This window comes from Psammomys obesus, unplaced genomic scaffold (genome assembly GCF_907164565.1).
Source record: "Psammomys obesus unplaced genomic scaffold, mPsaObe1.curated_primary_1811, whole genome shotgun sequence".
Classification (NCBI taxonomy): Eukaryota; Metazoa; Chordata; class Mammalia; order Rodentia; family Muridae; genus Psammomys; species Psammomys obesus.
The window spans coordinates 52780585-52793485 of NW_026585895.1; the positions used below are offsets into that span (position 1 = coordinate 52780585).

Here is a 12901-nt window from a genome sequence, read left to right on the forward strand (position 1 = left end):
TGAAGACTTAGGATCATGGAGTAAAGCTAGAGCCCTGGGAAGGGGGGATGAGGAAAAGAGCTCATCCAGGCCAGTCCACCCTGTCTAGAGTCCTGCATCTCAGTTACCTCGTCAGCTGAGGATAGCGCAGCAAAGACCTCAGTGCCCAGCGCAAGAATGGTGGGGATTGGTCCTCTACACCCAAGGTGAGACCAGTTGTCCTGCCATAGTGTGACTTTACAAAGAGAACATTACAAGCAGCTGGTGCTGGCTGGGCAGACACAGGGACAGTAAAGCTTGATGTATGCAGGGAGGGTCCATAGCCAACTTCCTTGAGGTCTTGGCAGTTTCTTTTAGATACAGTGCCTGCCCTGTGGGAGGGAATGGCCAGACCCTACTCCATGGACAAATGTGCCCAGCCATCTAGAGACCCAGATCCACACTTGCTTTGAGGGGAAAATCATGCCGCTCACTGGGGTAAGAAGACTGGGCTGTCGTGGAGATCAGCCACTAACCATAGACTTCACTGAGCACTGCAACACTTAGAAACATCCATCCGTGCTCTGCTCAGTCCAGCCCTGCTGCGGCTGCCTGAAGCCCTCAGGCCTCCCAGAGCAGCTGCCACAGCCAGCCTCCCCACACTGATGCAGCAGAGCAGCTCTTGCACTCTGGAAGGAGGCACATCGGAGCTCGCAGCTGCTCTCCATTCTTGCCTAGGCACATGGCCACCTGAGTCCTACGGAAGGCATCCTATAAGCTCTGATCTGTTTCCTGTCACTTGTCAATCAGAAAGGCTGCAGTACCTTTTAGAATGTTCCAGGATTAACCACTTGCTCTGAGGTACGCAGCCTCATACACCAGATGATGTATCAGGCTGTCCCCAGAACAGCTTTCCCAGACCAACCTGTGGGACCTGAGGAGATGATGCCACAGAAATTCCCCTACAGATACTCTGAAGCCACCTTGGCTCCATGGCCTCTGACAGAGAATCACTGCATGGCCCAGTGCCTCACACACACCCTTATTAGAGCAAGTCTGAGTGTCTAATCAAGTTACTAATTTGAGGACAGGAGTAAACAAAAGCTTCCCAGGACTGGGGCTGGAACTCAGTCATCAGCAGAGTTTCCTCTGAAGCCCTGGGCTTGATGGCTACTGCCACATAAACTTCACACTCATGCATGCCTGCACTCTTAGGACTAGAAAGGTGGATTCAAGAGGATCAGAAGTTCAAGGCCAACCTTGACTGTAAAACAAAGTCTGAGGCTAGCCCAGAACACCTGAGACCCTCTCAAAAATCAATCAATCAATCCCAGGCAGGGCTGCTGGTAAGGATCTATGATCCCCACACTGGGGAGTCTAAAGCAAAAGGATATGAGTTCAAGGCCGGCTGAAGCCAGGCACAATGGCACATGCCTGTAATCCCACCACCTGGGAGGTGGGGAAGGAAGACTAGGAGTTTGAGATCTCCGTAGCTGCTTGGCAAGTTCAAGGCCAGCCTGAGCCTGCCTGAGATTCTGTCTCAAAAACAAAATAACCACAAACTAGTCAACAACCACAAAAATATCCCCTATCATAAGATTCGAGAATGCACTCAATTTCCTGGATCCATCTCCACAATCCTGTGAGAGTTCTTACCGTAAACTAATCCAGTGGGCAGTAACTGACAGACTGGAATTCTAGCGACCTTTTCTGCTTGCACCCTTCCCTTGGGTGACAGTGGTAAGAGAGACTATTAGCAGCAGGCTATGTAAAGCTCCTTGAGCTGGGAGCCTTTCCCCACCCTCTGCCCACACTCCACCCCCAAAGCTATTCCCACATCAGCTTCATACCCCTTTGCCCCTGGCCAGCAGCCCCTTCCTGCCTGGGCTCAGGCCCCTATGGCTCTAATTCAGGAATTCTAATACTTGGGCCACAAGGCAGAAAAATTACAACTCTCTGGAAAAAGATGAAACCAAGAGTTCTCAAGTTGACCTCCCCTCAAAAACTATGCTCTCTCAAAAAATAAGTCACAGAATTCCTGCAGCACCCCACATGGAAGGGTGAGGTTCCCACTCACAAAGGGTCACGGTGGGACATTGATATCCTTACAGATGAGTTAGACTGGGCATCTGTGAGCCAGGGTGGTTCTGCACCAAAAGTGTGCTCCTTGGAGACCCAGGCTGTTTCCGCTGTAGCAGCAAGGGAGGTGCATTACACATGATACCATCCACCCGAAATTATACCCCAGACCAAAGCACCCAGCTTCTCCCTCAAATACAAACTCTTAAAGTCACAATGACTTCAGAGAGATGCTGAATGGGGACAAACCCAGACAGGAGAAGGCCAGAGAAAGTGACAACAGAGCCAGCCTTCAGGACATGGAGACAGCATCCTTGAGGCTCACCAGGACAGCACAGCTTGCTAAAACTGCCCAATTCTGGTTCAGTGTTGGGAAGACACCCAGTCCACAAAAGATTGTGCACAGGCTTCTAATGGCAGAAGGGGAGTGTCTTCTGCCATACTCAGGTCAGCAATGTTGGGACAACTCAGGTAGAGCTAGCAGGCCCTCCTGAGGCAGGGAGAGAGAAATCTGTCACCTGTCCATCTCACTAAATAAAGCCAGAGCACTTAATCAAGACCAGAACATATGCAGGGTAGGAGCTAAGTACCCAAGTGGGTGAATAATTCAGATGTGCACCTCCATCCAACATGGCTCCCTCTAGATACATAATTAAAAGCAGAGGTCTGACACCTGGCAGCTGCTTCTCATTAAGACTCCCTCACGCTAGCTGCCAGGCAGGAGGCAGGACTTGTGTCTTTTAATGTCACTGGCACCAATTAGGTTCATGTTCCTCACTACACGCATTTCCTTTCCCATGACCTGAGATCTCTCTTCACCTCACCCCTGGAGGGCATCCCCTCCTTTCTGCCTTTTGTCATGGTGGCCCATCATTGGAAACATGCCTGCTTGGAGCCCGTGAGGCACAGACAAGGACTTGCACACACACAAGTGGTGGGTGGGTGGGTGTTAGGTTTCACTATAATGAGGAGGACTCCCAGGATTCACACCCATGGCTCTGTTGCAACCACCCACTCAGGCTTCCTCGATGCCCCTGGCCAGAACCCTAGAGTCCCTGGCACTCTGCCACCCAGAACAGGAATGGACGCCTCTTACCAGGGTACAGCTGCTTGGTGGGCATGCTGAGTTGTGCATCTTTAGAGACTCGGTAGGCAACATCCGGCTCGCTGGAAGATCGTCGAGTGGTACAGAAACCTGTGGTTTTCGTTACCCCCGAGGGCAAATTGTAAAAGTCTAGCATCTCCAGAAGGTCTGTTGGCTGAGCTGCAAAGACAGAGAAGCTGTGTCAGCCCCAGGGTGGACAAGGCCGAGGGACACTCCCAAACAAGATGACAGTACTAGACAACAGAAACCAGCCCTCACCAGCCCCTCACACTTCCCAACAAACATCTGGTACTCAGAAGTGGGGGCACTTCTCAGGACCAGGAGGGACACCTCTTAGAAGGGACCCTATCTTCCTCCTGCAACCAGTTGCTCAAGGTCAGAGCCTGACACTTGGGTAGGCAGAAGCAGGTGAATCTCTGTGAGTTCGACACCAGCCTGGTCTACAAAGCAAGTCCAGGATAGTCAAGGATACACAGAGAAACCCTGTCTTGAAAAACAAACAAAACAAATCCTCAACTGGCCTGAGTCACATAAGCTCTAATTCCTTACTGTCTCTTCATCAGCACTGGCGAAGCCTCTGTCCCCCAGACACAGCCAGGAAGCCTCAGAAGACCCACTTCTCCCCAGACATTTCTGCAGAGATGTTTCCAACATTGGAGTGATGCACAGCTTAAAAAATTGCCATGCAGCCTCAGGAATATCAGCTCCTCCCATCTTTCCATTGTCATTGGTGTCATGCTGTCCCCCATGTTCTCACAACAGTTCACAGTAAATATCCAATTTCGGTCTAGACCTAGATCTGAATACCCAGGACAGGAGAATGCTTGCAAAGACCTCAGATCTCTTTGGGAAGACTTCTAACTCTCCATCCTTTGAGAGACAATCAGAAAAGCAGAAGCTTGACCCCTAACCTCTGAAACACAGGTGCTTGCTCAAGAGCTCAACAGTCACCCCTGCAATGATTAGCTTTAATTGTCAACTTGATCTTGTAAGAGTGTTTCAGTGAGGAATTGTTTATATTGGGTTGGCCTGTGGGCATACCTATGGGAGATTGCTCTAACTGCTGTGGGAAGACCCTGCCCACTGTGGGCAGCACTAACCCCTAGGCATGAGGTCCTGAAGTACAAGATGAGGAAATCATCAAGCTGAACATAAGCAGGCAAGTGAGCATGTATACATCCATTTCTTTCTGTTCCTGACTGTGGGTGTGATGTGCCCAAATGTTTGAAGCTCCTGCCTTGACTTCCCCATCTGAAGGACACAGGAGGCTGAAATTGGCTCATTCCTTGACTGTCCTTCCCAAACTCAATTCACCAACTTCCTGCCTTCCTCCCCAATTGGACGTTACTGTGGGACTGACTTCCCAGGAGGACAGTCAGACTATTTTTAAGAAGGTGGTAACAAAGGATGATCATGCAGGCTTCCTCAGGTGAGGTTTCTGATGGATCCTTCACCAGTAATCACCAAGTCTAGAGCCAGACACTTGTTACCTGAGGCAACCTAAGTACCAGGTCTGCAGCTGACTTTTTGGTATTCTTCATCTTTTACTCCATGGAAGAAGGGTTCCCTATCTCTATAGGAAATCCTCATGAAGGACAGCAGAGGACAGAACACATAGACAGCCAGCCCACGGTTGATCCAGCATAGCCTCCACCCACTTCAGAATCCTGGGCAGCTCTTAGCCACCACCCAGGGCCCAGAGCCACATAAGGTGGCAGATACTTGGGTATCTGGGGCACCTCCCAGGTACTCATGACTCATGTGGTGACAAAGTCCTCACTGTGTCCTTGTTTAGCGAACATCAGAGGCAATGCTGAGTGTGCTGGCGAGGCTGTGTGGCACAGTCCCAGGCCTGGACACAGGCGTGGGAAGATGACCGTGCCAACTGCCAGCACACCTGGCCAGAATGACATAGTACCGAACCTTGGGTCATCTCAGAAACTGAGCTCTAAGGCTGGCAGTGACCTGGGGAAGATATTGATGGAGATCCCAGAAGGGGTTCCTGGACCTATTTCACAGCATCTATACTATGATGCTCTTCCCAGACCAGGCTGGAGCCTGGTTTCCTCATTGTCAAAGCAGAGAGCAGCTTCACAGAAGCTTGCCTGGGGATGTTTGCAGACCTGTGTTCCAACAAGTTTAAAAGGCCACCAGGCCTCTCCTAGGCCCAATGCCACCCTTCCTACTGGCCAGGGCTTTTCTGTGCCAGAGAGCAAGATATATTTAGCTTTAAACAAGGTGTGGGGAACATCAGAGTAGTTTCCGGCATGGCAGCTTCTGGAAAACTCTCTCCCACATAGGATGCCTATTTATCCTTCAACCCACTGCCTCATCCAGGATGAGCACCTTCACTCTGAAGTGACAGGGGCTATTGAAATAGAAAGATGTGGCTAAGAATCCAGGGTCACCCTACCCCCCCCCCAGGAGAAGATCAGGCCAACTGAGGCAAGTCAAAGGAGCCACAGAAGCCTCCTGAAATTTGCCAGGGTCAGTCCCCAGAACTCCATAGCTCAAGTACAAGGTCCTCTGGAGGAAAAATGGTATTCATGGTGACCTCAGGACTCACCTAAGTCCCACAGACTCAGGGAGGATGCCATGGTATTGCATGGTGGCCTTTGTTCCCAACAAGAAGCCTGTGCTTCAAAGAGTCAAGCCTGAAGAGTCCTGAGGCCCACTACCCACTGCAAATGACACCACCTCCAATTACATGCAAGAACTCAACTGTCCCTTCACAGGCTGTTCCACCTATGAACAGATCAGGCTTCAGAGAGAGGACTGCCTGGCCTTATCTGTGCACTTCAGTTAGACCCAGGATCTTTCCAGAGAGTCCTGCTCCACAGCCTAGGAAACTAAAACTACATTTCCCAGGTGCCTTTGTGATAAGAATTATTTGAACATGCCAGAATCTACCAATCAAAGATTATTCTGGAGTGGAACATGAGTTTTAGTAAGCTCCCCAACCTGCCTGAGGACCATGTCCGTGAAGCAGTCAGGGAGCTAAGACCCCTGTGTTTGGCCCTGGGGCCCAGCCCAAGGATTCCATACAACTGCAACAGTGATCTTGCCATGTGAATAGCAGCCTTACTGTTACCTTGAATGTTGCCTCAGGAGTTCTGACTCAGCTGGCTCTGCTCTCCACACAGCTTGCCCTCCCCCAGAAAGCCTGCTACTCAGCTATGCATATGCTACACTTGCTTTTGAGGAACATGCCTGAGAGGCATCTGCATCACAGCACACAGGGACCCAGCCCATCGGAGACAGGAGCCCTGCTGTCACTTCTCAACACAGAGAGGAGCAGATAGTGGCCCACCCCTCAGTGGACAGAAACCCAAGAGTTTGGACTCAGCCTCTCATGTGTGCTCATGGTCAGTCCAGACATTTGCTACTAACCCTCAGTATCCTCATGCTGTTTTTGTGCTGATGGAACCAGGCATGGCATCTTTAAACTGGAAAATGGATGCAAGCAAGGTTAGTTGTAAGATTTAAAAAAAAAGGGGGGGGTGGTAACTAATGAAACAATTGGAAACATGTAGCTGAGTTCTGGATACTTAGCACACAAAAGGAGCTATGTCACCAAGGGGCTCAAATAAGGGAGCCAGGATAGATAAAATGTTGGATGGATGGATGGATGGATGGATGGATGGATGGATGGATGGATGGATGGATGGATAGATGGATGGGCGGGCAGATGAGTGACTGCTTAGTGAGTAGAAGAGTGGGTGAATAAATGGATGAGTGGGTAGATGGAGAAAGAAATGGATGGGTGGGTAAATGGGTGGATAAGTGGATAGATCAGTAGGTGGGTGTGTAAGTGGGTGGGTGGGTGGGTAGTGGGTTATGTTTTCTTGGGAAGAGATGAACAAACATCTATTCACCCTAGATGAAGTAATAATGACTTCCACTAATGACTCTAACTTAGGCCTCCCAGGAGCATGGACAACCTAGAGGTGGTTATAGCAACAAGGAAGAGGCATGCCCTCACCCAGAAATAGCTAATCACTTGTGTCCTCAGGGAGAAACAAGCTTTAACACATTGCCCCATCTGTAGCCATGTGAGCCATTTGTGAGCATCTTGTGAATCTTCTCTCCCCTCCACAAGGGAAGGTTAGTAGACTCACTCTTGTGAGAATCTCATGTGAATAATTACAGTTGTTCTAACTGCAAGACAGCAATAGCTATGTTGTGCTTGGAGAACAATATTCCTCCATGGATGGGTGAATAAACAGAGGAGTGGACGGTGGGTCAGTGGGTAGATAATAAATAGAGGTGGATGAGTGAACAGGTTAATGAATGGATGGTGGTTAGGCACAGCTGGTAAGTGGGATACAAGAGTAGATATATATTATGGATAGATGGTTTGATGGATGGTGAATATTGGATGGATAAGTGGGGTGGGTAGATAGATGGTTATAGATTACCGATTGTTGGATGATGAATGAATGATGGATGGACTGATGATAAGTGGGTAGGTAGGTGGACAGAAGGATATAGACAATAGATGAATGGCTAGTTAGATGGATGGACGGATGACAGATGGATGAATTGGTAGCAGATATATGAAAAGACAGATGGATGGACAATGGAAGGATGTGTAGGTAGATAATGGATGCGTAGACTGATGGAGGGAGGATGGATGGATGGATGGATGAATGGATGGATGGATGAATCAATATTAGTGGCAAATGGATTAATGGATGGAGGATAATGTGTAGGTGGATTGATGAATGAATGAATGAATGAATGAATGAATGAATGAATGAATGAACGAACGAACAGATGGACAGATGGATATATGAATGGAAGGGTAGGTGGGTGGGTGGATGATAGACAAAAAGATAAGTTGGTAGTGGGTGAGCAGATGGTTGGAGGGAAGGATTAGTCAATCACTCACTGAGCAAGTGAGAAGAGGAATGGGCAAACCAGGAGGCAGAGGCCAAAGACACCTTAAAAATGGCTAGGCAGTCACACATTTACCTTAGCCTGCCCCATGAGGCATTTCTTTCACCACTCCTAAGCACTGGCTGCTCTGTGCAGAGTGGAGACCCAGAGCGACTAAGTTCTGGTGCTGCGCTTCCACTCACTTCACAGCTATAGGACACTAAAGCCTCAGTGGAAAGGCCACAGCATATGGGCTCTCCTGACCTGTTAGCCAGTGGTGGACAACTGAAACTGAGCCGCTGACACATGAAGACGTGGCTGCCTACACTCCCCTCAGAAGGAACAATGAGGCAGACAGCTCGTGACAAGGCCCTGCAGCAGCGCTCCACAGTCCAGCACCAGGAGGTCCCAGGCTTTAAGAGGAGAGGAGATGGAGCGAGGTATGCTTCTAGGAAGAGCAGAAATTGGTGCCTGGTCATAGCTGGCCTCTAGCGCCCATGCCTCGTGCTCAGAAGCAGAAAGAGTGACATCTGCGGGGACACCAGCCTGCTCTACAGGGGCCAGTCCCATGTTCAGCAGCCTAACCCTGGGACAGGAGCCCCTGAAAAGGAACACACCCACCAGCCCACAGTGCCAATACTGCAGAGGACAGCCTGCTCTCAGGAAGGTCAGTGAGGTCTGAATCGCCATCTGCAGCCACTCACGACGTGTCCTCAGAATAGAATCTAAAATCCCAGGCTTCATGCTTTCTGCCACCACAGTCCTGCCCACCCCCAGGAACTGGAAACACTCAGAGGAGACCCTGGCCAAGTGTGGACCTCCAGCTCAGCAGGAGGCTTGGGGACAACAGAGATTCACAGGCAGCACCACAGAACGGTGAAGTCCTGAGGGGAGGTTCTACATGAAACAGCTTGCAGGATTTTGGATTCATCATCCTCATTCATCAACCCGCTGGGGTTGGGCACAAAAAACAAAAAATGAGAAGGGTGGAGCCCTCTGTCCTGTGCTGGACAGGGCCAGAGCACAGCTGACACTCAACTGCGTTTGTTGAATGACTAAGCGAGCCTATGGCTTTTACACATGGAAGGCCGAAGGTGCATAAGCTCAGCTGCCCTGTTCTGCTTTCATGAATGAAATTCACTTCACCTTGGCTGTCATGTTCCTTCTCCCACCAGGTTTCGATCTCAGAGCATCGAGCTGAGAAGATGAGCTTGAGCCTTGCAGTTGCAGAAGGAAAGCAATCAGACGTCCTTTGAAGTCAGACTCCTGACCCAACAGATTTGGGTGACACAACCCTTTGCCCCAATTCAGCTCACGCACACCCTCAAAAAATTGCACATTTAGAGCATTTGCCAGGACCTGGAGGCCTCCAGCCCCGCTACCTGGCCCCTCCTGACATGTGCTGAGCATAGCTCCCTCCCCAAGGAGTTCCAAAGGGATTCATGTGCCCTCTGTACTTTCACAGGGAGGTCACTGGCTCAGAGTCCCCAACCTAGCCTTGACCCCACTGGTCACTCACTGGTGACTGGTATCTCATCAGGGGCCAGAGGGTATTGTGACTTAGTCATCTGAGACCAAGCTATGGCTTCTTACCATGCTGCCCTCCAGAGCCACAGCCTGCCTCAGACACCAAGCCTTCTCCACATCGCACCTGCTGGGAGAAACTGTGGGCCACAGCTACCACCAGCCTTGGAGAAAATGAGGAATACACAGAGACTAAGAGACATAAAGAAGAGACTGAGAAAGACTGGGTTGGGGACAGGAACACAGACAGACAGAAGGGACAGGAACAGAGCAACAGAGTGTTTTGTTTTGTGTTGAAAGCACCAAGGTCAATATTTTTATCTTCAAGAGAAAAATGTGTGAGCCTTCTAGACAGCCACCCAGGTTCAATTCTGTAAGTTCACAGATGGAAGAGTAAGAGCCCGAAGGGATCAGCAGCAAGACCAGGACTAACAGCCTCTGCCACGAACAAGTGAACAAATGCCACGAACAAATGAAGTTCAGAGAGGTATAGCCAGCAGCCTGACACTACACAGCACACTGGTGCCCGGCCTCTCGCTCCTGACCTACCTACAGGTCAGGAGACACGCAGGATACGCACAGGACAATGGCCTTCACAGATTAGGGCAGCTGAGCCTCCCACTCTCTTTCCTGCCTCTCTTTCCCTGAGAGCCAAGCCAGAAGAAATGGCAGCACTGAAGGTCTGCCCAGGTCCCTCCCACCAGCCCTCCCCGAGGGTAGTGGCCTCATGCAAGGTCAACAAGGAGCAGGGAGGAGGGTGGAAACCCAGCAGGGGGCTTTGGAAGCCCTGATGAGATTCTTTTCCAGTGACTAAAGCTGGGGACAACAGAGGGTGTGGTCAGGGCTGCAGGCAAGGCTGGCCACTGGAGCTAGCCAGGCCTTCTCTCTCCTGCTATCCCCAGGCCTCTGACCTGACAGAAGACCCTTTGCCAGGCTCTCTGCAACCATAAACATCAGTCCCTTTACCCACCTGAAAATTCTTCTGCTTTCTGCTTCCTCCAAGCAAGGGTTCCTCAGCCTGCCATCACCGCACCTTCCTCAACCATACCCCAGGAGGTCTGAGCTGGCTGGCATATCTCCACATCCCAGCCACAACCTTGTAGGAATGCCACACACACCTCCCCCTCACCACCTCACCCCCTCACCACCAATACCGCCATGGCTCATCCAAAGGCATGTTTGGTTTGCACAGTGCACAACATGACAACTCTCCCATTTAGCCCCAGATTGTCACAAGACCATTTGCACACCTGTGACAGACACCAAGGCACAGCAGATCCAGCAGTGTGAGGCTGGGAAGAGCCAGAACTCCTAGGAACCTGTCTTGTCCCCTCCACAAGGGCCTGAAGCCATGTCCCCAGCCATGGGACCTGGACAGTCATGAGCAGTTAAGAGTGTGAAGTGCCAGCCTTGTAGGAGCCTGCACCTGGAAGGGCTTACTTTTCCTGCCCCACCCAGCTTTTTCTACCATGGCATTAACTACTGGACACTTCTCACCAGCCCCACAGGACAGTCCCAGCAACAAGACAAGGAGGTCAGAGATGGAATAAAATGGAAGGCACTGTCACCCAGACATGACATCATGGTATGAGGCTGAAGGAGGATTGATTAGAGCTGAAGGCCTGAGGAGATCTTGGGCAACCAAAGGAAAGGTGTCTCTTCAGAGTGGTACCTGGAAGGCAGTTCTGCCCCTGGGAAGCAGAACCTGGGATTTCTGTCTGCATACATCCACAGGCCATCCAGCCAGCAGTCTGACCCCCGGTCTGTTCTGTGAGAGCCCAGGCTTCTGTGGGCAGCAGGCTCTGCCTCAGGGAGAGAGTGAGCATGCAGGGTTGTGGGGGTGGGTAGGGTTGGGGGTGTTGCATGCTGTTCTAGCTCTGATTCTTCACCCAGATGCCCAGTATTTCCTTCCCAACAACTGCCAAGTTCACTTTGCTCCCCTGAACTATGTCTGAAAGGATGAGCCCTATGGATCCACACGAGCTGTGGTGGTGGGCAGTCCGGAAATCTGCAACACAGCAGGAAATGGGGTCTTTGTCACTTACTGAGAGAGGGAACCTCTGTTGTGACTGAAGCTACCGTGCATGTAAACGTTCTCTGAAAGGCGGGGGGGGGGGAAGCAGCTGTGCAGATGGAGGTGTCTCAGCGGTGCGAGCAGCCACATTAGGCCCAACAGGCTGACATCTCTGCCTACCCACCATAGCTGTAAGCATGTGTAAGAGCCTTATCTTTGGAAGGAACATCAAAGGCTCTGCACTATACACCACCCAGCCCAACCCCCCTCACTCTCACATTTCCTCCTGGCCCCCAAGGGAATGGAAAACAACACCCACAGTCACCAGGACAGGCCTTATTCAGGACTTTCCTGCTGCCGTCTGGTTGAGGCACTCCTGTGCCCGGCACAATACTCATGTGGCCTCATACTTCGTGGTGGCATCTGCTGATTTCCATCATCTTCCTTTCTACCCTTCAGGGTTTGGCTTAGGTCTCTTTGCATGAGTCCTTTACATATGTTGTCTCTCCCCCTTCCCCATCTATTCCCCTTACTCTCCACAGAGTCCTTACTGTTGGCTTGGCTTTTTTTTCTAGCTTCTCCCACATCTGCTCAGCATTTTTTTCTCCTTTTGGATGGTTACTGTTGTTCTTCATTTATGGTTATTAATAGACATGTTTCTCTCACCCTGTCCTTTCTCAAGAATTATGATTACAACAGAATGGGGCATGTGTCAAGGACTGCCAAAGAAGGTGTGTCACAGAGGGACAGGCTGAATGCCAGGCTCCTTGAATATGGTTCACAAGCAATGAAAGGCACCATCCTTGGTGCTGATATGCTCCGTGGACCCAGAAACTAACCAAGGAGTCACCCACTAACCAACCAATAAACAAATGAGCCACCTACTAACTAATCAATGAACAAATGAGCCACCCATTAAACAACTGATAAATAAATGAGCCACCCACTAACTAACCAATAAACAAATTAGTCATCTACCAAGTAACCAATGAACAAATGATCTACCTATCAACTGACCAATGTGCAAATGAGACATCCACCAACTATTCAATGGGAAAAAATTAACCAATCAACCAACTAATGAATAAAATTAACCAACCAATGAGCAAACACGCCAACTGATGAATAAACTCACCAGCCATCTAATCAATAAACAAATGAATCAACCTATCAACCAATGAACAAACAAACCAACTAGCCATTGAACCAACATTACAGGGAGCTAGTGAAAAACAAGGAGGTGTATTTGGGACAGAAATCCCCAGGAGACGTCTTGCGATTAAAAAGGAGGGTAGACAGACAAACAACTAAAGTTCAATGCCACTGATGAATAAATACTTTCA

General features: G+C 50.1%; 1 protein-coding gene across 2 annotated transcripts in view; it reads right to left on the minus strand.

The window, feature by feature from the left end:
- Positions 1 to 12901, minus strand: part of Col5a1 (collagen type V alpha 1 chain) — a 151356-nt gene that overhangs the window by 115179 nt on the left and 23276 nt on the right. For both annotated transcript variants that reach the window (XM_055600207.1, XM_055600206.1), the window contains exon 2: positions 3134 to 3301. In XM_055600207.1, coding sequence (XP_055456182.1) covers positions 3134 to 3301 — 168 coding nt within the window. The remainder of the gene's footprint in view (positions 1 to 3133; positions 3302 to 12901) is intronic.